A 22,981-nucleotide genomic window follows, 5' to 3' on the forward strand; every position below is an offset into this window, starting at 1 on the left:
AAGCTTGACATAGCTCTGATGCAGCTGCTATGACAGCTTTCATGCAACTTTAGGTACATAAATGAGACTGTTTCTAGCACCCAGATCAGAGGCTGCAGCTGCAAGGCCCCAAGCCTTGCTTAGGATGGCAATGGTGCCCCTCTGTTCTGTCCTGGCCCAGCCACAGCTGTGGGGCTGGATTCACTCTGAGGCACTAGGGTTTAAGAGAGCCACGTACATGTTGGGAGTTCACCTGCTTAAAAGGTTTGAACACCCTGACTCCCAGAAAGAAAGAACTGGGATACTTCAGGCTGGGAGAGGACCAGAAAATCCTAGCAGGGGCAGAGGAACAGATCCAATCCATGTCACTGCCAGGGGCAGCGAGGAAACATCATGGGGTGACACAGCTGTCTGTAACAGGGACCTGCTCACAAAGCAGTGAGCCCCAGGTCATTGGAGGTGTCTAAGGAGAAATGGGGTGCCATTTGTCAAAGATGCTACAAGAAGGGTAGAGGGACAGCCTAGAACCTATGGCCTCACAAGGCTCTCCCAAGGTTATGAGACAAAGATGTCTGGTTCTGGCAAGACTGTTGGTCAGGACTGGTCACGTGGGAAAGAGGAAGGGAAATGCTAGAATGATCAGCCTGTCTGCCCCCAACGATAGGCCCGGACCTATTCCTGGCGCTCTGTGGCCTGAGATACTGAGGAATCTTTTTTTTTTTAAAGATTTTATTTATTCATTATAGGGGGAGAGAGAGAGAGAGAGAGAGAGAGAGAGAGAGAGAGAGAAGGGGGGGAGGAGCAGGAAGCATCAACTCCCATATGTGCCTTGACCAGGCAAGCCCAGGGTTTCGAACCAGCGACCTCAGTGTTTCCAGGTTGACGCTTTATCCACTGCGCCACCACAGGTCAGGCAATACTGGGGAATCTTGATCCTCAGAGACCCAAGGGTCTCCACAAAACAGGAGAGTGCCCATGAACTTGAAAGTGACAGCTACTCCCCACCATTCAGGTCTAACAAATGCCCAACCCTGGGCAGAGCCTCTGTTTGCTGGAACATTACCTGCCCTGAGCAAAACTCTGTGCCAAGACAACTCGAGTGTGTACATGTTGAATGGGAGTCAGGAACATAGTTCAAAGGAGGGACGGCACTCTGTCCACCCATTTTTAAAAGGGATTTTTGGACGCCAACATCTTGGGACTATGTGTCCTCTTCCCCCAAACTAGAGGGCTGGGCAGGGAGAAGCATGGGGGTGACCCACATGAATTCTGTCCTTTCACAAATCAGTGTCTCTCCCTTCCCCAGCTCCACGCAGAGGTGAGATTCCTGGGAACCCAGGGAAATGACGAGACCTCGAGTCCATTGAGAGTTCCATTTCAAATCAGCACTAAGAGTGCAAAGTGAGGCCACAACGGTTGGCAAAGGGCTCTGGGCCCTCAGGGTAAGTAATGTCATGTGGCCAATCCAACCCGTTGGAGAGGAAACGCTGAAGCCACTGGACTCTCAGAGGTGCAGCCGGTGGGAGGCAGCGGAGGGCAGGAAACGAGGGAGAAGGCTCGGGCTCTCCCAGGAGCACTGACTCCTGGGCGCAGCACGGTCCGGTCCGGGGACAGCAGGAAGCAGGCGGGCTGGGGTGGGGCAGAGGCCTGGGCACAGACACGGTCACAGGCCCCCTTCCCCAGCCCTGCCGACTGCCTCCACACCCGGTCAGGGTCAGCTTTCTGGCAGTGCTGACCCACAGGAAAAGAACGTCCTTATGAAAGCGGCTGCCAGAAGAAAACACTTCTGTGTGCTGTGGCCGCACAGATGTTCCACATGGTGGTGCCAACCGAGCCCAAAGTCAGAGGCTGGCCGCCTGGCCCTGCCAAGCACCCTTCCTCCTTCCCGCGGCCTGGGTATAGGAAGGACACGGGCACGCATCAGGAAAGCAGGCGTTTTTCTCACAAAGGGCATACGAAATCTCCCGCTGCAGTGGGGCACTTTTTGGTGAGACAACCCGGAGGCTGGGGCCCTGAAGGACGCCGGCTGCAGCTCCAAAGCTCCTTATCCAGAGGCTCAGGGGGTGAGGGCCTTGGCCAATCTAGGCCTCAACTTCCTTGCCTCCGCCTTACACTAATGCGCTAATATATGCACCATGCCCAGAGTGGTGCTTGACAGAATGGCAGCTTCATCCCTAGGACTTTCTGGTCCTGGCTCTCGGGCGGAAGCCAGACGTGTCATCCTGGTCACTGAGCTGTGCCGGCTAAGAGCTAGGGTGCAGGCCAGGACTGAGTATGTCAAGCCAGAACGCAGTGGTCAGAGAGCCTCTAAAGGAAGGTTCAGTTTGCCCAGTTTCGGACAATTTTAATTGCGCCTAAAACAGTATATATTCTAGAAGATAAAAAAGTCTCTACTTGCAAGTTATGTGTATGCAGTAGCAGTACTAGCTACTACTGACTGAACATAAGCCATGTGTGAAAACGGTTTGATATTTCTGTTCTGTAACAATCTTTGCAAACAGGCATTACCAGCTCTGGTGAAAATGCTGACTTTCACGGAAGGGAAGTAGCCTGCCTGGGTCCTCACAGCTGGATCTGAACCAGGCTCTGGGTGATTCTGAAACCTGCTTCTTCCATGAGACCGCTTTGCTTGCTAAACTTTATCCACGTTCTTTACCAAGAAAATCAAAGACAAACCACAATCCAAGGCCCAGAAATCCCACACAGTGTCGTCTTGTCTCATCTACCTCCCTTTCCCCAGCCCCCTGGCTCTCTGGTCCTCTGCTCTGCTGTCGACCTTCACAGAGGACTGGTCGCAGGGAGGCAGTCTCACGCCAGCTTTCCTGCTCAGCCAGGCCTGAGTTGCTCCCTCCGAGATCATCGGCCAATACCAAACCAACCCTTGAAGCCATGCGCTAAAGCATTGTCACCCCCAAACCCAGCCCACCTCCCAGAACACAAGAGCTGGCTGCAGCTGGAGCCGTGCCCCCGCCCCAGTGGGAAAGTGCTCCCTGAAGCACCCCGGGCCTGGCCTGGCCTCCGCCCTGCTCCCCTACACCTGGACGGAAGGCCACCAGCCTCCTTCCCACCAAGCACAGCACCGTAACTGCCCAGCATCAGTCAAAGAATTTCCCTGCGTGACTCGGGCAGGTGCCTCGGCTGGAGCTCTACAGCTTGGAGATCCATCACTGGGCGCCCACAGCTGAGCAGGGAGAGCTCAGCTTGCAAATGACTGGCCTAACCTCCACATTCAGCAAGACATTCCACCTTCTTTTCTAAATATTTAGAATCTGAAAACAGTACCAAACGAACATCTGCAGGGCCTGTCCCTGATCGGAAACCTTGTATCTTTCCAGAGATTTACAGTCCTGCCTTTCCCATGTCTCCAGCTGTCACACAAAATGACCTCTTACTGCAACTTCCTTTTCAACAGGTTGGTACCTGGCATGCAACAAGCCTTCCCAGTGGGGCCCAGGTGGCTGTCTGCCAGAGGGCACCTCGGGCCTGTCTCACCTGAAGGATGTACCATCTGGCTGCGATGCACTTACCCAAGGACTGCTGCTCACCGCTCCTCCCCCAGCGGCAGGGATTTGCCAAAACACTTTATCTACTTCGCTTTCCAGCTGACATCCCTAAGGGTCTTTTGTTGGGGGTGGGGGAAGAAAAGGCCAAAGTGGAGGAGACGCATGAGGACGCCACGCCATGGGAGCTTGGCCTAGGGTCTGCTCGGTCAGACTGCTGGGGTGTGGCATGACCCCTGTGAAACGCAGCTCAAGGAACTGTCACTGTTAAGTTACCAACAAGTTAAAGACAGTCCAGGAGAGCAGCTTTCCATCCCATTTGCTGGCACTGAGCCACCAGAATTGAGCACGAAGGGGGCAGCACAAGGCCCGCCCCACCCTCCAGGGAAGGTGGGACACTGAAGAGCCCCACTCACCTAAGCCATGGCCCTTCTCCAGATGGGGCGGGCACAGAGACAGGACAGCAGCGGGGGGGGGGGGGGGCACGCTGAGGCTCTTACTCTCTGTGTTGCTGCGCAGTGCCCCGGTCTCGCTGTGGTGGGGTCTTTCCTGACACACATGGGGCAAGAGTGAGTGTGCAGCTGCAACGAGGCCGCGTTTCCAAAGGAAGAGCCGAGGCTGGAAGACTGAGAGCAGGACTCAGTGCAGAACCCTGCTGCCCACATCCTGGGGGCACCTTTTGCCAAGCCTCAGACACTCTACTCCAAAATGTCTCCTGACCGGTCCCTCCTTCTCCACTCCTCCTGTCTTGGTCCTTTTTATTTCCTACCTTGAGGCTGACACCACTTCCTTCACTGACCTCCTGGCCACAGGCTTGTCCCCTCCTGCCCTCTCGAGACTGTACCCACGCAGGTCCTGGTCATCTATCTCTTCAGGATGCCACTAACAGCCTCCCCTGCCGACCACCCTCTGTGTCAAAGCCATCTTTTGAAAAACAGATCTGATCAGATCACTGCACTACCTAAAAATCCCAGAGCCCCTCTCACAAGCTCTGGCGGTGAACGTTCTCATTTGGTCAACTCCTACAGGAGAACCCAATGAGGGAGGCGCCCACGGGTGACGTGCCAGCACGCTTCCGGGACCCCGCCGCTCTGGCCCCACCCCTGATGCCTGTTCCTGGCGCCGCGGGTCCATGGCAGCTGCCCATGCCAGCTGCTGGAGGGGCTGCCAACAGAATGCCACTGGGGCCTATAGGGCAGTGTCCTGTCTACACTGAACCGAACGCTCAAAGCTTTTCTGTGCAAATGTTTTCTTAGCAATCTACTGAGTGCCAAGCACAGCGGACAGGTTAAGACCAACAAATGTAGCATGGTAGAAAGCAGCCTATGTTTTGTCTAGGCTGACAAACCTGGGTTCAAATTCCAATTGCCCTCCTACTAGATAAGTCAGGATGGGAAACTGTCTCAACAGACTGAACCTCAGTTTCCTCACCTGTTAAACGGGAACGGTGACTACCTCGCTCACCACCTCTTCACAGGAGACGGCCTGCAGCACCATGCATGTTCCCCTTTTATCACTGACTTGCTCACCTTTCCCGGAGCCTCATGGCCCCCATCGCCAGAGCCACACAGCCATTTCCCCGGGGTCGCCTGGGACACACGGCTAAGCCCTCAGCCCTCATTTCCCGTGTGCTCAGCGGCTGCGCATCATTAATTAGACCTGTCTCCCCCACTGCTCCCCGCCCCTCCTCTCACAGTTACTTACATTGGAAACCTGCCCCAGCTTTAATGCAGCTCAGATGAGTTATGTGACCGGCCATTAGGATGATGACAGAAGCATGAGTTTCCTCATTAAAGCCCAAGAGCACAGGCAATCCAAACAAGACCCGCGGCCCCGGCCCGGTGTGCTGAGGGCAGCCGCTCATCAGGCCTATTTGGCTTGGCAGGAGGCACTGCTCACGGCAAGCCGGAACCAGACCCGGGCCCTGGGCTGACAGCTCTGATTTAAACTATTAGGAAGACTGAGGATTAAATATTTGTCCAGGTCACTGTAAAATGGGTGGAATTATAAACAGCGCAGAGCAGTAAGTGATGCAGGAAACAGTCTCCGGATACACACTGAGGACTTTCCACCACTGCCCAGGTGACAGGCGGTCGGGGAGGCAGGCTGTGGTAGAGCTGGCTGCCTGGGGGTTCGGCTGCCGCTCCCCGTCAACGGTTCCTGGAAGACAAGGGCCCATTTCCATGCACAAGAATGGGCTATGCCCCTGGGCAGCACTAGCCTTGGTTCTGGGATGGCATGGGGACAGCCCTGCCCAGAGGCCAGGGCAGGGAACCCCCAAGATCCTCTGTGTCCCAGTCTGCTGCTCTATTCACTGCACCACCACCTGGTCAGGCTCACTGATATACATTTTTTATGTTAAAAGAAATCCTTATTAAGCTGGGAACTACTAAAATGGGGAATGGGGAACGGGATCTTGGCAGAAGGTGTCTCCCTTGAGGGCATTCTCAAGGATGTTGAGCTTCAGCCAATACTGACTTCTCTGAGGCCAACTGTCACTTGTCTGTGCTCTCTCTTCCCTTTACACAAAGCACCCCACCACATGGCACAAGGCTTTCCCCTGAGATCAGGCTGTCAAGGGTCCTAAAACATGGGTCCTTAGACAGGGTCTTAGACCTGCTTAGAAGTCTGAAGCAGCATCTGAGGTAGAAGCGCTCAGAAGTCTGCTCTAACGGAGGCACACCTTCCGTGGAGTTCCCAGTGCCACTCAGACACACCTACAACAGGAACCAACCACAAACAGAGGCGGAGCTTCCAACCCCACCCGATTTCCAGGCAATGGAGAAGCTCTGGAGGTTGAATCAATAACCAATGACCAATAAGTTAATCAATTGTCTGTGAAACAAAGCCCTCATAAATCCCCACAAAGGATGGGGTTTGGAGAGCTTCCAGGATGGAGAACCAGATGGCTTCCAGTGCCGCCAGGCTGGGCCCCAAACCCCCCGAGGATAGAAGCTCTTTGGCTTGGGGTCTCGCCCTCTGTACCTCTCCATTTGGTTGTTGAGTTGTGTCCTTTAATACTCCTTATAATAAACCAGCAATCTAGTGAGTAAATGTGATTCCTGAGTTCTGTGAGCTGCTCCAGTAAATAAACTAAACCCTAGGAGGACACTGTGGGAACCTGATTTACAGCTGGTTGAACAGAAGCACAGGTGACAACCTGCACTCACCACTGGTGTCTGAAGTGCTGGGGGACGGGTACTCTTGTAGAACTGAGCCCCGAACCTGAGGGCTCTGACGCTGTCTCCATGGCACCCTGCCGGTGTCTAAACAAGTGCTTACTGATGGCACGGGGACCACACCCCTCCCACAATGGAACTGGCGTAGAACCCAAAAGAGTAACATTCGTCAAATTTTAATGTGCACCTAAATTACCCGGAGGGTTCTATTTTAGTTAAATTTAGACCCTGATCTGGCAGGACTGGGTAGGGCCCAAGATCTCTGCATTTCTGACCAGCCTTCAGGTGATGCTGATGCTAGTCTGCCAACGCTGGTCCTGCCTCAGAGCTGCAGCCGGGAGTCTCTGAGAGCCCACCCGTCCCGTCCCCGTCCCTGTCCCCGTCCCCCTCCCACTCCCACAGGGCTGCTCAGTGACCAGAGACGGAAACAAACAAAGCACCACTTCTCAGAGCACAGCAGGGGCCCGAACTGCCACCATGGGGTGAACCAGACAAGGGTGAGGAGAGAGACCTATGGCCACACCTGCAGTCACCTGGTCCCAGGACAGCAGGAAGCCAGCCAGGAGTCAGCAGGTGGTGTTCAACCACAGATTCAGCTCCAGGGGCACTTGTTTGAAAACAAATAAATAAATGGTAGTAGATTTACAGCTGGCTAAACAAGCTCAACTTAAAGAGAGCCCTCATAGGTAACGTGCAAGTAACCAAGTCAGCTAACGCTGCATCACTGAAACCTAGCTTCAGCGTAACTGACACGGCACAGTGGATAAAAAAACAAAACGGGAGGACAAATGTAAAATCTCATTAAAAAAAGGTTTACTGCACAAGAACAGCATGGGAGATGCCCGGACCCTCAGTGGTTCATGGGACAAAGAGATGGGCAGGGTGCCAGCAGGTGGCTGCTCTGAGACGCCAGCCGAAGCCATCCTGGGCACAGTCTGGAGGACGGTCCGATCAGGCTGCCATTTTTTATGGAGGCTGACATAAAAGGGACAGCCTGTCTCTCAAAGTGGCAAGCTCCCTGGTCCTACCCAGGGAGGGTGACAAAGGTGTCCTGTCGGGTGGGAGTGGGCTCTGAACTTGTCCAATGTCTAGACCTTGTGTGATTCAGGTAGTCCTTGGACTGCTCTGGCCAGGTGTTCTCATTTTTTTTTCTACCCCAACGTTAGAAGAGGGGAGGCAGTCAGACAAACTCCCGCATGTGCCTGACCAGGATATACCCGGCACGCCCACCAGGGGGCGTTGCTCCTTTGCAGCCAGAGCCATTCTAGTGCCTGAGGCAGAGACCATAGAGCCATCCTCAGCACAAGGGCCAACTCTGCTCCAATGGAGCCTTGGCTACAGGAGGGGAAGAGGAGATAGAAAGGAGAGGGGGGAAGGGTGGAGAAGCAGATGGGCGCTTCTCCTATGCGCCCTGACTAGGAATTGAACCTGGGACTTCCACATGCCGGGCTGACGCTAAGTGTTTTCAACTTTGAAGAGTACCCGCTGGCCTACACTAGAGGGTTGTAGTGAAAGTTGCTGGGCTCCATCCCTGGAGCAGTGCAGGGGTAGAGGATGGAGGGATGGGACAGATGGACAGAGCTGAGCAGAGAGCAGGCTTGCCACAGTCTTGGTGGTTACTGGTCACTACCAGGCACCCGCACACAGAGGCCAGTAACCTACTTAGATGCCTAAAGCAGACACTCCTTCTTCTGAATCCTTTTTAACTTTTATTTCAGCCTTTCCCCTCCTTTTGTGGGACCCTGGCTACTGTTCCCCAGCATCCTGTTGCCAACTATCTGGGTCGACTCTCTGGCTCTACTGTCACTCTTCATACTGCCCCCCACATGATAATGTCCATCAGTTCTCTCTGTAGAAAGTGCTCCCCACCAGTGTCCACTGTCTGCTGCCTGCCCATACCCCTCCCCCACCCTAGGAGAAAAGCAGCCAGGTTTCACTCTAGGAAACCAACGCCCCTTTTCCGTCTACAACACCATGGAGAGTCCCATGACCCCTGTCTGACCAGACTCTTCCTCCCCTACAGCCTCAGGAAATGATTCTGTGATGGACCGGCAACCATATCCGGGCCAGGGCAACATCTCTGGGGTATGGTGGACCAACTCTGAGACAGCAGCTCTTTCCCCCGGACCACCAGAGGCCACCAGGTAGAGACACAGGGTCCTAGAGGCACAATCACATCCGAGACCCAGCCATGCTGAACGAGCCTCAGTTTCTCGTATATGAGCTGATCATTCCCATGTTTGTTAAGAGTTTTACTTCTATCACTTACAACCAAGAAGAGCACTAATACATGATTCCAAGTCACAACTGAGACATTAATTCATTTTGAAATACCATCAGCAGTATGTCCTCACCGCCACAGGCGCACTTTAATGGGAAAACCCTGACCCACAGAAGAGCTCCTGACTGAATGTCAGGAGTCACTGCCAGACATGCGGGGCGGGGCGATCACGGCAGGCCCAGGGGCGGGCCAGGAGCCCTGTACGGGATAGCTGCTCACCCCCCCCCCCCAATCAGCTCTGAGGCTGGCGCCAGCGGGCACTGGCTGTCTTACCTGTCTGGTGAGGCTGCCTCCGAGGTTCATGGTGCCAGAGCCGGATTTGTTGGTTTGCAGCCACAGCATCACCGTGGAGGTCAGCTTGTAGTGGGCAGTGCGGCCGCTGGATTTCTCCTGGGGGACGAGATGCAGAGCAGAGCCTTACATGTAGCCTAAGCTGAGGAGGGTGTCAGCTGGCTCCTGAATTTGGGGCCATCCTAACATGCTCCTTCCTAAGACATCACCATAACCCTAACTTTCTTATAAAATACCAAATGGTTTTCTTTTTCCCCACTGATGAGAGAGAGGGAGAGAGAGAGGGAAGAGGGAGGGGAGGAAGAGAAAGGGAGGGGAGAGAGAGGAAGGGGGAGAGGAAGGGGGAGGGAAAGGGGGAGAGAGAGGGAGAGAGGAGGGAGGGAGAGAGGGAGGAGGTGGGGAGGGAAAGAGAGAGGGAGAAAGAGGGAGGGAGAGAGGAGGGAGGGAGGAAGAAGAAAGAGGGAGGAAGAGGAAAGCGGGAGAGAGAGGGGAGAGAGAAAGGAGATGGGGAGAGGGGGAGAGAGGGGGAGAGAAGGAAGAGGGGGAGAGAGAGGGAGAGACAGAGAGAGACATCAATTTGTTGTTCCACTTAGTTGTTCCATTTAGTCACTCATTGGTTGCTTCTCGTATGTGCCTTGACTAGGTAGGGACTGAACCCGTGATCTCAGCATGCCAGGATGATGCTCTATCCATTGAGCAACCTGGCCAAATGGTTTTTAAAGGGACTGAGTCTGCAATCATGTTTGTTTCTTTTGGGATCTTAACCATCACTACTGTAATCTTGATTTATCTGTATCCAAATGGCTTCAGGACTTTTAGGGATTAACGGGTTTATGTATCCCAGCACCCTCTTTAAGAAGCATTGGCTAGAGCGCAGGGGCTGCACCATTTGGCATGGCACCTGCATTAGAGGCCCTGGGCCGCCCACTGCTGGGGAGCTGTACCTGTACTTCCACCACGTGGATGGAATCCCAGCAGCCTTTGATCTTCTTTGATCCGTCTCCAGCCTTCTTTATGAGGATCACTCCAGCAAAGCCATGATCCAGATCCCAGAGGTAGACAGATGAGACGCCGCCCTCAAAATACCTGCAGGAAACAGGCCCGTGTGCCCATCAGATGATAAGCCCATCAAATTACAGACCGCCTGCCCAGGTCCCAGAGCTGTCCCTCGGCAAAGGTTTCCCTAAGTGCCTGTCTGGAATGAATGACCCTCCTGCAGTGGTTCAGAGGTGATCCTTGCATGTATCCTGAACATCCTCCACCCACTGGTCAGGGATGGGGGTCACAGAAGGAAGACTGCTCGGGAGTTCCCAATGTGAATCTGAGTCTGAGGTCTGCCATGTCCTCTAGCTTTGTGGTCTTTGGCAAATTTACCAAACTTCTCCGGGCTTCAGATTCCACCCAGATAAAGGGTCCAGCCAAGTACGTGACATAAGAGACACTCAATGGGGTCATTACTATTGAGTTATCATTACTGTCCGATATTTCTATCTTTTGTGATGCTTATTTTACAGGGGAGATAAAGAAAAATACAGCAGTAAGTGCTCCCCCACTCAGAATCCTCCCGAGCCTCGGTACACCAGGGCTGCCGCCATCTTCCAGAGCAACCTGCTGCAACCCTGTTGCCAGGAATGAAAGGCTAAGCTTGGGATGAGCTTCTTCCTCAGGCCTGAGCCAATATGAAAACGTTCCTAATTAAGATCAAACGCATGAGGGAAAGGCCAGAGGAGAAAAGAAAATCAGGCCAGGCTCCCAAATCCAAGAGACCAGAGAGCTGTGAGGAAGCCAGGGGCCTGAGTCGGCAGAGGAGCCCGGGAAGCAGGGGGGACGGCTGCTCTGCCGCTGTGCGGGGCCCCCCAGGCTGCTGACGGGCAGCCGGAGCTGCAGACTGCCGCCCAGGGCTCACACACTCTTTACCGGCAAGTCTGTGGTCTGTCTGACCCCAATTAAGCCCCATTCACCGGTGTGGCAGGCACACTCTGGGACCTGCCAGGAGTGCGGCCTCAGATGTGAACAGCGAGCAGGCGGAGCGCAGTGGTGAGTGTGGGTCCCAGCCCCTCAGGTGACCAGCTCCGTTCATGCGCTTACCCACCCAGCAACTACTTAAGGCCACCAGGCACCAACTCTGTAAGCTGGGCCTGAGAACTGTTGAGAGACAAAACCAACACAGGGAGGTAGACCCCTGACCAAAGCTTACCTTTGGTTTTAGTAACAAAAACAAGTCCTAAGAGTAAACATGTCTGTGAATTATAGCTCAATAAAGCTGTTATATAATAAAAATATACATGGTAAATGTTAACAGAATGAGAGTAAAGAAACACGAGAATTTGTCCTTTTCTGTGCAAAGGTCAGTATGTGACATACAGCAGCGTGACTGAGGGACAGTGAGGCCCCTTCTCCTGTTAGCTAGGGCAGGTGGCTCTGCCTGATCCTCTGGCTCTAATCTGCTGCGGGCCTGCTGGGCATCCAGGGTGCTCACCAATGCCGCCCCTCTCTCGAATTCCTCAGACAGGCTGGGGCCTGCCCACTGCCGCAGCCACCACATCCTGTCCCCACGCTCCATCCCTGCCCCATCCATTGTGATTAAGCCTTCAAGAAAAATTCACAACCCTGCCACTCCCAGCAAGTCACCTGGAGGCAGGTGAGGGCAGGCCTACCAGGGCTCCTTGGGAGATGCCAGCCCCCGCTAAATGTCAATCAACAATGGAGGGAGGGGAGGGGCTGGGCCCCAGACAAGTGCAAGTGCAGTCCTGAGACAGGAACAGGCAGACACTCTGTGGGGGCCCAGCGCTCAGCGCCTTCCCAGGTGACCTCCAGGAAATCGGCTCACGGTGGGCGCTCAGGAACCCCCTCAGGAGGGATTTTCCTCTTGTTCCAAATCTCTTCTCAGCACCACCCCAACACATGCTTCCTGGGGCCCATAGCACTGGTAAATGCTTTGGTTTGGGACCGCCCTCAGGGAACGGCACACTCAGGCAATCTGAAATGTTCCTAGGACCTGTGGAGATATATCAGTCACTTCTAGCTGAAGCCCTCGTACTCAGGCGAGCTCGCAGCAGGGGCTCCCTAGCCCTTTCTGGCTTCTTCTGGACTTTGGTGGCTCCCTCGGCCTGCAAGTTCACTAGGAGGCACCCCCTACACTACTGAGGGAGGAGAGGCACGGCCGCCAGCAACCTGGGAACACCCGTCCTGTTGGTGACAGATGCCTGGGTTCTCCCCCCTGGTTTTCCCCTTTAGTCTACATGGAGGGAGGGCAGCCCCACATCAAAAGGGGAGAAACAACAACCTGAAAAAAAACGGGGCTTTTCCTGTGCTGGCAAAAAGGATGGGCCAGTAATTCCTCTTTTCCGTAGGCTATCCTGGAATGAGGGCTCAAGGCCCACTGGGCATTGACACCCTCCCACCCTCACGGCTCAAGGCCCCAAACCCCAAACCAGAGGGTGGTGCAGTTCTGGTCCAAGACTCGCTGCCCTGTGTGATGGAACAGCGGGGAAAGTGGGCCAGGCTGCCCAGGAAGGGAACAAGGATAGATCATGTCGTGACTGCCCTTGGCGACACTGCCTGGTGACCAGTTCCAAAGCACCAGGTGGCCTACAGCTGATCCCCTCAGTCGCATCCCTCATGTTTGTTTTCTCCCAGAAAAACAAAACAGCAACATGAACGTATTACAAGGTAGAACCGGCCATTTCCAGTCCCACACCCCTCCATGGCCCAGGTCTCGTGGCCTGGCTCCTGTGTTGGGCAGCTGCTTCTCGGCTTGCTTAGCTTCCCGTGGGCCACACTGACCGGTCCCAACATTTCAAAATACAGGAGAGAAAGGAGGTAAAATGCAACTCAACTCTGACCTCCATGTGGGTTACTATTCTCCCAAATTAAAAAAAAATTGTGAAGAACATTATAAAAAAAAGGAAATTTAAAAATTAGCCCACAGTACCATATATCAACTTATTCCATAAATCTGATTTTTCCAAATTTGCTTCCAGTCCTTGTCCAGACGCATAACTTTTATGTAACCATAAGCCCAGCACCAGTGCTGCCTTGCGCTCGGCTTTTCTCACTTGGCAGGGAACCATTAGCACTTTTCCACGGAGCTACACGATCTCCATAATTGTTTTTAATAGCTGGGGTAGTATTCCATTGGGCAGTATCCTAATTTACAGTCAATTTGACTCTAATAAAGACATGACGGCAGCGGAGTCAGGGGTGATGCCATGGACCTCACTGCGACTCTGCTCCAGCTTCCAACCGGGCGTTCCTGCCAAGGTGAGGTGGATGTGCTGAGACCTGGCTTGGGGAGGTACGACCCCAACACCACAGGTCAAGAACGGACTCGCATTCCATCCGCCCAAAGGACGCTCCAGGGACTTGCGGGGCTGCAAGCTGTGAGTCCCAAAAGGAGGCTCCAAGACAAAGAGAGCAGAGGACTGAGCGCCATCAGAATCCGAGAGGCAGCCCAGGAGGACCTGCCTCTCGGATGAGTGCTGTCGGGACGGCTGCGGGCAAAGCCCCTGGCGAGGTGACTGTGGGGCACACAGACAGCCCCCATTACAAGGTTTACGGCTCGTTTACGGCTCTGCTCTGTGCGTGAAGCATTAATTAAAGAGGGACCTCAACAAGTTTTTGAAAATTCACTTACCTACTGTACTTTGATCATAATGACATGAAACAGGAAAAAAAATAATTTTTATGTGGTTCACATTTATGAGTTTTTACATAAAGGCTTTTGTGGGTATTTTAAGAATGTGCTAAAATGTTGTCTGAAACCACATAAAGCCATCCGGGGAACTGCCCGCCAGAGCTAACAGCACACACATGGAAGCACTTTAACTGGCCTTTGTATATTTAATGAGTCAAATAGTATTAATATTGTTTAAATGCTAACATGCTATTCCAATAAGGTGGCTCTACCATCGCCAGCAGCTCACTCTTGGGCCTCGCACGCCAATGCGAATGAACGATCAAATGCGGCCCAGTGATGAGAGCAGGCTGCAGAGGAATTAACCTGGCTCAGCCCTGGGCCCCGCCCGGCGGCGCCACCATTTTGAAACCCCAGCTCTCCCGGAGGGAGGGAGGTGGACAGGCTCAGCTGACTTGGGCGTAAGGGGGAAGGCCCTCTTCCTGCACTGAGGTCTCTGGTTAAGATGGCAGCCCAGAGAACATTTTTAAAATGTGGAGGCCCAAACATGAAAGCAGAGGCTTTTCTTAGGGCTGAAACCCACACACATGATAAAGAGGCTGAGTAACCTGTTAGCCAGACAACACAGGGACCATCTTCAGGAAGACTATGAAGAAGCCACCTTGGGAAGTCTTGAACCCTGTGGCCGGGGGGGCTCTTGAAAGCTCCAAGAACATCAAGAGTGGGGGTGGGGGGTGACAGACCAGCCTAGGAACTGGAGTAATACTGCTGGGATCCAGCAGGGAGAGAATTTCAACCGAGGGATACTAGTCCTATAGTCTTGGTGGCTTTCAAGGCTTTCCCAATAAACATGAACATTTCCCAAGGCAAAGAGAACTGCAGGGAATTCAACAGCTGAGACTTAGGAGACGGGGCCACTCTGGATTGCTTCCATAAGTCCCGCCACTTGAAAAATAGCATGTCAATTTCAACAGGCAGACACAGGTTTCATAAACTCCAAAAGAGCAGGTCACCAGGGGACACCTCTGTACTGGATGAGCCATGAGCAAAAGGTGAGCTGATGATTTATCAGCACAGTCAATTACAATTAAGCATCTGGTTGAATTTATTCTCTATCATCAGTTAGATCCCTGAACTTGGACCAACTGAAAATCTAACGTGTCAGTAACTCTCAGAGTTCTGTCATTTCTCCCTGAATATCACTCTTCCCACTTGAATAATGTCATAGTCACACGTACAGATTCTATGTCCATAACTCTTCAACCACAAGGCTTCTGGGGGAAGCAGAAAAAAGGGGAAAACATAATACTTCACACTCAAAATGACCTACTACACAAAAGAAAAAAGAAAAGAAAGTATTTTGGCTCCCAAAGCGTTATGGAGTGTTTGAAGCTGAGGAATGTGAGGAGTCCTCGATGGAGACTTGTTTCAGGAACCTGAGCTGTAGCTGTAAATTAGCCAATTCCCAGTCTCGGCTAACACCGGGCTGCACATGGAACAGGAAAGACAGGCTGGAATGGACTTTCAAGTTGGCCTTTAGTTCTTTCAAAATCGCCTCCTGGGAGAATAGCCGAACTGTACTTCTAATACAGAAGTCCCCAACAGGTAAAAGTCACAGGCAACAGCCTTCCACAAACGAGCCAAGGCAGGATGGACCTGCTGGGAGCGGGCCTTTCTTGGGTTCACTCAGTCATGGTCTTTTAGCCACAAATGGGCTGAGCCACCTTCACAGGATGGGGCTGGAGGGCTGGACCTCCAACAGTGCTATGCCATCTGCAATGGGGAGCCAGAGGCAGTCACCCCCAAACCCAGGCAAGCCAGGGAGCGCTATAAGGTAAGCCCCTACCTGCTGAAATGGGAGGGGCTTTCTCCTGCAGTCGCTTTATTAATAAAGCCAAGAGAAGGCACAGAGTATTTATTTGGTACCAGTGTGGTGCCCAAGACTGTCTTCCCATTTGTGAAATGCAGAAGCTGGACCAGAGAGGCTCGCTAGCGCCTTTCCCAGCTCTGCCTGTCCGGGATCTGCTGTCTGCACTGGGGCCTGGACGAGGCAGACTCAGCCCTGCAGCGCCGATTTTTAACAGCTTAATCACGCTGGATCAGAATTTCACTTACATGCCTCTAGTGACAAGGAATTCACTCCATTCCCAAGGCAACCGTTTCACTTTTGAACAATTCAAATTGTTCCTGCTGGACCAGAGTGAGAACTTCTACCCACTCCCTTCAGAAACCACACAAAACTAGAGCTTACCATCCTTTCTTCATGTAGTTCTTTTACATGTCTAAAGATGGCTTACATCTATCCCATTCCTTTTCCCTGACCTTCTGGTCATTATTCCTCATAAGGCATGGCTTTATGTCCCCATATCTTGGTTATCCTCCTCCTTAAGGGTATGAAAACAACGTCTGGACTGTGCATGAACTAATCCAGAGACCAGCAACACCCTCAAAGTAGAGGCTACTTGTCCATCAAGAAAACAAGAGCGGACCCTGGCCGGTTGGCTCAGCGGTAGAGCGTAGGCCTAGCGTGCGGAGGACCCGGGTTCGATTCCCGGCCAGGGCACATAGGAGAAGCGCCCATTTGCTTCTCCACCCCTCCGCCGCGCTTTCCTCTCTGTCTCTCTCTTCCCCTCCCGCAGCCGAGGCTCCATTGGAGCAAAGATGGCCCGGGCGCTGGGCATGGCTCTGTGGCCTCTGCCTCAGGCGCTAGAGTGGCTCTGGTCGCAGTATGGCGACGCCCAGGATGGGCAGAGCATCGCCCCCTGGGGGGCAGAGCACCGCCCCTGGTGGGCGTGCCGGGTGGATCCCGGTCGGGTGCATGCGGGAGTCTGTCTGACTGTCTCTCCCTGTTTCCATCTTCAGAAAAATTAAAAAAAAAAAAAAGAAAACAAGAGCGAATCAGCTTTTTTGGCAACCACACTTTAGTCATATCAACACACACCGAGCTTGTACTTGGCTCAAACAAAATAGTTTTTCTTACGTGTTGTCATGGAATTCCTTCCACATCCTATACTTTTAAAGAACTGGTATACTGGACCTGAGTATATCACATTCCACTCAAATCTGTTTTACTTAATCCTCACAGAAATACCCTTTACCACTTCAATGTACTCTCTGTGCAGACCAGCTCTCCGAACCTCAGAATTCCAATACTTTCTAGAAAGAATACTGTAGGCTGGAGAGGAACTTCTGTGGGGCAGCTGGCGGTCCACCTGGAAGGCTGGCTCTGGTCTGGACACTTCTGTTGCATTGGGGTACAGCACAAATACGGGAAGTGCTCACAGCCTCAGTCCTGGCTGGAGGTGAAGGGACCTGCGAGGGCGATGAGGGAGAGATGGACAGATGCACGCAGTGGGCGTCGCAGGGATGCCCTGAAATAAAAGTCAGTGCAATGAGGACCAGCGGAACCCCCTCTAGCCTCCACTGCCAAACTAAGAACACTGGTCTTTACATGAAACAAAGCTGTAGGAGTCCGTGAGAGTATTACTTCCCTATGTGTCCTTCTGTAATGTATGTGGTCTGGTCTGCTTCCAAGACCTCAGTAAGCAGTAGTAGCAAGACCTGTGATAAATGGTCAGGAGGGACACTCTTTTTTTGTAACGGAGACAGAGAGAAACAGAGAATAAGATAGACAGGAATAGACAGGCAGGAAGGGAAAGAAATGAGAAGAATCAATTCTTTGTGGCTCCTTCGTTGTTCATTGATTGCTTTCTCATATGTGCCTTGACCTGGGGGGCTACAGCAGAGCAGTGACCCATTGCTCAAGCCAGCGACCCTGGGCTCAGTGACCTTGGGACTCAAGCCAGCGACCATGGGGTCATGTTTATGATCCCATGCTCAAGCTGGCAACCTCGAGGTCTTGAACCTGGGTCCTCTGTGTCCCAGTCTGACGCTCCATCCACTGCGCCACCGCCTGGTCAGGCAGGAGGGACACTCTTTACTGTAGCAGGCACCTGGTGAGGACAGGAACAAGGAGGTCAGGTGGGCACTCGTTCCGACAGACTCCCCTGCCTACTGACTATCTCATGGCAAAGGCAGGAAGATAAAAGCCCAGAGGCAGAGCCATTCCAGCAGCAGCTGAGCTTCTGCTCCAAGACAGTGCCTTTTTGTTCCCTCCCACCTGAGAAAGAAAAAAAAAAAAGATCCCCAACGACTAGCAGTAGTTTGTTTTTCTGATCATCCTTAACATCTCTGTAATGTGAAAAGGCACCTGGTACCCACAGGTGGGAACAATTCAACTCCACTCCAGGAAAAAAGCTCCAATTTGCTTGAAGAGGCATCTAAAACCTGGCTTGCTTCCTTCCTTGCAGTGGGGACCAACATTCCTTTTTTATTGGCTTTAAATTGGCCACTGTCAAGAAGCTAAGTGTATCCCCTGTCCAACAGGAGGAAGTGGGTGCTGCCCGATGGTTACAGCTTCTGGAAAACCCACAGACAGCTGCAGAAGGCAGGCCGACAGCCACAACTATGAGGGGCTGGGACACATGGGTTCTCCCCCCCACCTCATAGGTGCACGAGGAAGAGCACCGGAAGTAGTGGCCCGGATGTCTTGGCCACGGAGCCTGGTATACAGCAGGCACACAACCATCGGTGGCCGTTCATTTCCATATGGCCTTTCTCTCTGGGCTGAGGCTGAGATCTTCTCCCTTGTTTTAACCTTGGTGCATTCTGAACTGCCCGGGAAGCAAGGTTCTGCTTATTCTGGGAACGCAGTCCCATACCCACGGCCCCGGGGGGTGGAGCTGGCTCCGCACAAAATGGAGAAAGCTCACACTTGGTTCTGGGCTGGCCACATCCTGATCTGCCACTGGAAGCCAAGCACCCTTGTTTGTGTATTGAGACCAGCTGTGTTCACCACAATCTGTGGAACGTGTCCCAGAGTCTGCCCATGGACACGGGACAGGTATTCTGCAGAAATTCCTTCCAGGACACACAGGTGCAACAATCCCTGAGCACACATACCAATGGGCTTAGGCATGTGCAACTTTAATGCCAGTTGCACTCAGAAGTGCACATCTGGACGGCGGCTGCAGCACTTTACGGCCTCCCTTTACAAGGCTTTCGTGTTTTGTTTTTTTTTACTTGGAGAGAAGTAATGAAGGCCTATCTGAAAACAATGGTGCCGCTGCAGGCGCCGCCAATCTGGCTCTGGATCTGACCAAACCATCTGCACTCAGCACCACTGTGACCATCTGCCTCTCTGGACTACCTGTGAAAATACTGCCAGTCCCGCTCAGCCCAGAACATAAGAATTTGGACGGTCAAGGCCTCCTGGAATCTCAGAGCCAACACCACTGGCCTGAGCTGCCACTTCTGAGAACCCACCCCGGGCCATGGCTTTGCATATATTACAGTCAAGAAGACTGAAACCCAGCGAAAAGAAAGCAATGCACCCAAGTGATACAGCTGAGAGGTGGGAAGTTGGACTTGGACCTGGGGTCTGGCTGGCCCCTACGGCCCTGGCTCAGCCTGTGAGGTTGGATTTAGGGGAGTTAAACACTCACATGCAGCCAGGCCACTACCTTAGGTGAAGGACAAACTCAGAGAAGGAAAGGAATAGTTGGCAATCCGGGGCATGAGACTGAGTGTCCTGCACGGGAATTCTGAAAGGAAAGTCCTCCACCTCGGGGAGGCAGCTGGGGCCTGCGGGCTGGACATCCAGAAGACCACCCATCCTTGATACTTCTACAAAGCCGCTCCCCTCAAGAGGGATCTACCAGCAACCTGGAAGCAGTGCGGGAGCACAGGGTCTCTAGCAAGCTCAGCCACGGAGGGAGCTAGCCCTTGTTTCCAGATGTCTTCACCCGACACGTGGAACTGCATAACCCAAAGCATGACTGTCCCACATGGTTACGGGAACCCAAGGGTTCTGGAGGAAGCAGAGTCCCTGACGCTGACTCGAGGGATCATGTTCATAAATTTTAGCAGATGAATTCAGTGCATGCCAAGGCGACCAGACCCAGGACTACAGCATGAGGACGCCAGAGGAAGGGGACCTGCAATGGACACTCCCATGTGGCCTCTAGGCTGAGACCAGTGGGGGGAGGGGGGGTGACCTGCAGGCTTGTCTAGATCCACTCTTTAGGGGCTCTTGAAACTGTAGCAGATATATCTCTGCTTAAGAACAGTGGTCACAAGAGAGCTGATACACTGTGAGAGCAGGAAGCAGCCTCACCTCCCCAGAAAGCTGGTAAGGGTTCCCGACCGGTCTCTCCATTCATTACGACGCACAGCTGAGGAGAACTTGGGTTTCCCTATCAACTGCTTCCAGCACTTTCACACAAGCCCAAGGCAGCAGCAAGCCAGTCCCACTACAGGCGGGGCAGGAGTCTCAGAGACTCTCTGTATGCATGGCTGAAGATACAAATCATACATGTGAGAACCCAAATACTAATTAATACACTAACAAGCTGGAAGCCAGATGGCACTCTGTCTTTACGCCGCTGCCCCTGGAGCATGAGATGCACGGTGAGCGGTACCGCTGCAGGATCTGCAGGAGAGCTCTCCGTCCGTCCAGGAAGAGGCCCGCCACCGCTGGGCAAGGTAGAAGGGTCTGGGCACCGTTAGCCACCGAGACTGCTCTGAAGGGGCAGAGTGAGGGGAATGTGCCCAACCCAATGGCCCAGGTTTCATTCAACTCCAGAGCTTTCCTGAACAATCCTTGATGGCCTCACGCTTCCTCTGCTCCGTGCCCTCGCCCCTTCCCAGTGGGGTTCTGAGGCTAGAGGCTGGAGGCAGGCTGGCCTGGCTGTTTCTGACAGTGCTTCAGGAAGCACTGGGCAACCTTAACCTGCAACCTCACCCAGCCAGACTCTGGAGAGCAGTGAAGACTAAGGGGAGTCTGGGTCAGGGTCTTCCACTCGCGGCCTCTCCAATCCAAGCCTCCAAACTGCTTAGGGAGGAATTTCTTAGGATGCACATCAGAGCTGTCCTATGTATCCCTGGGACCCTTCCAATCCTTTCCAATGCACTGAGAACACCACTCAAAGCCCATGTCCAACAAGGGCCTACGTACCTTTCTCCATCTCTCATGCCTACCCCCACCCTTCACCCACTGACCACACAACCCAGGAACCACCTCAGGTCTTTGCCAAGTGAATGCCACTGCTCAAAGCACAGCCTTGACCCCTACTCCCCCAGGATACACGGCTAAGCCCAGGTTCACTGAGACCACCCGAGGTTCGGTGGTTCACAAGGACTCAGAACTCGGTGCCCTGGGAGGTTCTGGCAAGAGTTATTCCAGTGAAAAGGAGACAGGGCAGAAGCAGCCAAAATAAAAGGCACACAGGGGTGAGGGGCTGGGGGTGCGGGGTGCGGGGAGGGAGGGTGTGAAGTCTCAAGGAAGCCAGATCCAAGCTTCCAAGAGCTTGTGACTCCGACCCCAGTCCTCAGAGCATAGCAGGTTCTCAGCAAACATTTGTGAAATGACCCTAAGTTCTCTCTCTCTCTCTCTCTCTCGTCATCACAGATGGAAACACTTCACTCCATTTTTGAGACAGAGATTTACCTGAGTCTTACTGTGGGCTGGTGGCAGAGCCCCAACCAGAACCCAGTCTTTTAAGGCTGCTGGCAACATAAAACCTGCCATCTTCCCCACTTACACCCACCAACCCCACATGCACGCTCATAACCGCACAGAATGTAAGACCCCCAGTGAGATGACTGCTGCACAGTCAGAATAAGCTGTTATACTGACAGCTCGGAGGTTGCTGAGTGGACATGAGTCAGTGCAAGGGGAGCACCTCACCCAACGCCCCCTCAATCCCTAAGACGGGCAGTGGTACCTTTTAAACATAAGGAAACAGAGACTCAAAGTTTACTTACTTGCCTCAAGTCAGTGAGTAAAAGCAGAACAGATAATCAAGTGCAAGTTTCTTTCACAGCCTGAATCCTCCCCATCCTGCCCTCCAGCCTGGACACAGTGTGGGTCTCTGTAACTTCCGAGGGAGGTGTCTGCATCTCTTGCCTGGGCACCCCACCATTACCTGCTTCCCGGCCTTCTGTGACTTCCACTTCTTCAGAAGATCTGGCACTGCCTTCCACAATTCCCATTAGGACAGAAACACTAAAATTCTCCAAGCCCAATGTTCCCATCCAAGAAAGGCACGGTCCCAGGAGCTCAGGGCTCGAGGTCCAGGGAGGAAGCTGGGCACAAGGAGTTCCAGGAACCTAGGGAACCAAGGCAATGCACTTCTTTCACACAGGAATATGGATGCCCTGCCCATCCTGGGCCAGCGCTGCTCAAATGTCAGATGGCCCAGGGATGAAGAATGGGAGGAAGGAGAGCAAACAAGCACAATTCCTACATGGCTTGGGGAAGGGGACTGGAGGCGGGGGGCAAGGGGGAGGCCTGTGGGCTTCTGGGACTGCCATGGGGTGCCAGTCTTGTCTCATTCTGTAAACTTCTTCCAGACAAGAACGGTTGATTAGAAAAGCTAATTAAAGCTTTGGAAGATTATCTGACCTAAAGCGAGAGGGAACACAATATGCTTCTTGCTGGGCTCCTCCACCCCCTCCCTGACTCTGGCCTTCATTAAGCTTTGATTTCAATCAATTGCACACCCACTAAAATTAACTTATAAGGCCAATAAATTGCAACCGCATGTTTGAAGGTATTATCTGCTGCAAGCCAAGAGCCAAGGATCGCAGAGCACGGGGCAAGATGTCTGGCACAGATGGGAGTAATCATCTTTGGAAGAAAGCAGTGCCAGCCCCTTCGGTTAGAACATCTGGTCTCAGTAGAACCTGGGCCGACAGAGGCAACGGTGAGATGCAACATGAAAGCCGGAGCAGTGAAGGTTCCCATTTTCTCTGGGAACCCGAAAAATCAAAGCAGTGCTCTTGGGGTTCATGGCCGCCAACTGGTGCCTCACAGCACCAATGCAATGTTTTTCTGGCAGCTTCCAGTGCCTACCCCACTCCAAGGGCCCCATGGCTAAGTCTCTTTCAAGAAAGATGGATCATTTAGGCCAAGTGATGAGGTTTTATAACTGATGAGCTATCCCAGGCTTGGGCCTATATAAGCAGAGTCAACTCTGCCGAGAAAGAAGGGATCCCATGAGCCAGCCGCCCACGAGCCTGCCCTTGCTGCCTCCCTCCCTGTGCTGTATTCTAA

The 22,981-nt window shown here is 53.0% G+C and overlaps 1 protein-coding gene across 2 annotated transcripts in view; it reads right to left on the reverse strand.

Moving 5' to 3' along the window:
- CAPZB (capping actin protein of muscle Z-line subunit beta) overlaps positions 1-22,981 on the reverse strand; it is a 135,234-nt gene that overhangs the window by 8,077 nt on the left and 104,176 nt on the right. For both annotated transcript variants that reach the window (XM_066375256.1, XM_066375255.1), the window contains exons 5-6: positions 10,175-10,316; positions 9,213-9,329 (exon numbers count right to left, since the gene is read on the reverse strand). In XM_066375256.1, coding sequence (XP_066231353.1) covers positions 9,213-9,329; positions 10,175-10,316 — 259 coding nt within the window. The remainder of the gene's footprint in view (positions 1-9,212; positions 9,330-10,174; positions 10,317-22,981) is intronic.

This window comes from Saccopteryx leptura, chromosome 3 (genome assembly GCF_036850995.1).
Source record: "Saccopteryx leptura isolate mSacLep1 chromosome 3, mSacLep1_pri_phased_curated, whole genome shotgun sequence".
Taxonomy (NCBI): domain Eukaryota; kingdom Metazoa; phylum Chordata; class Mammalia; order Chiroptera; family Emballonuridae; genus Saccopteryx; species Saccopteryx leptura.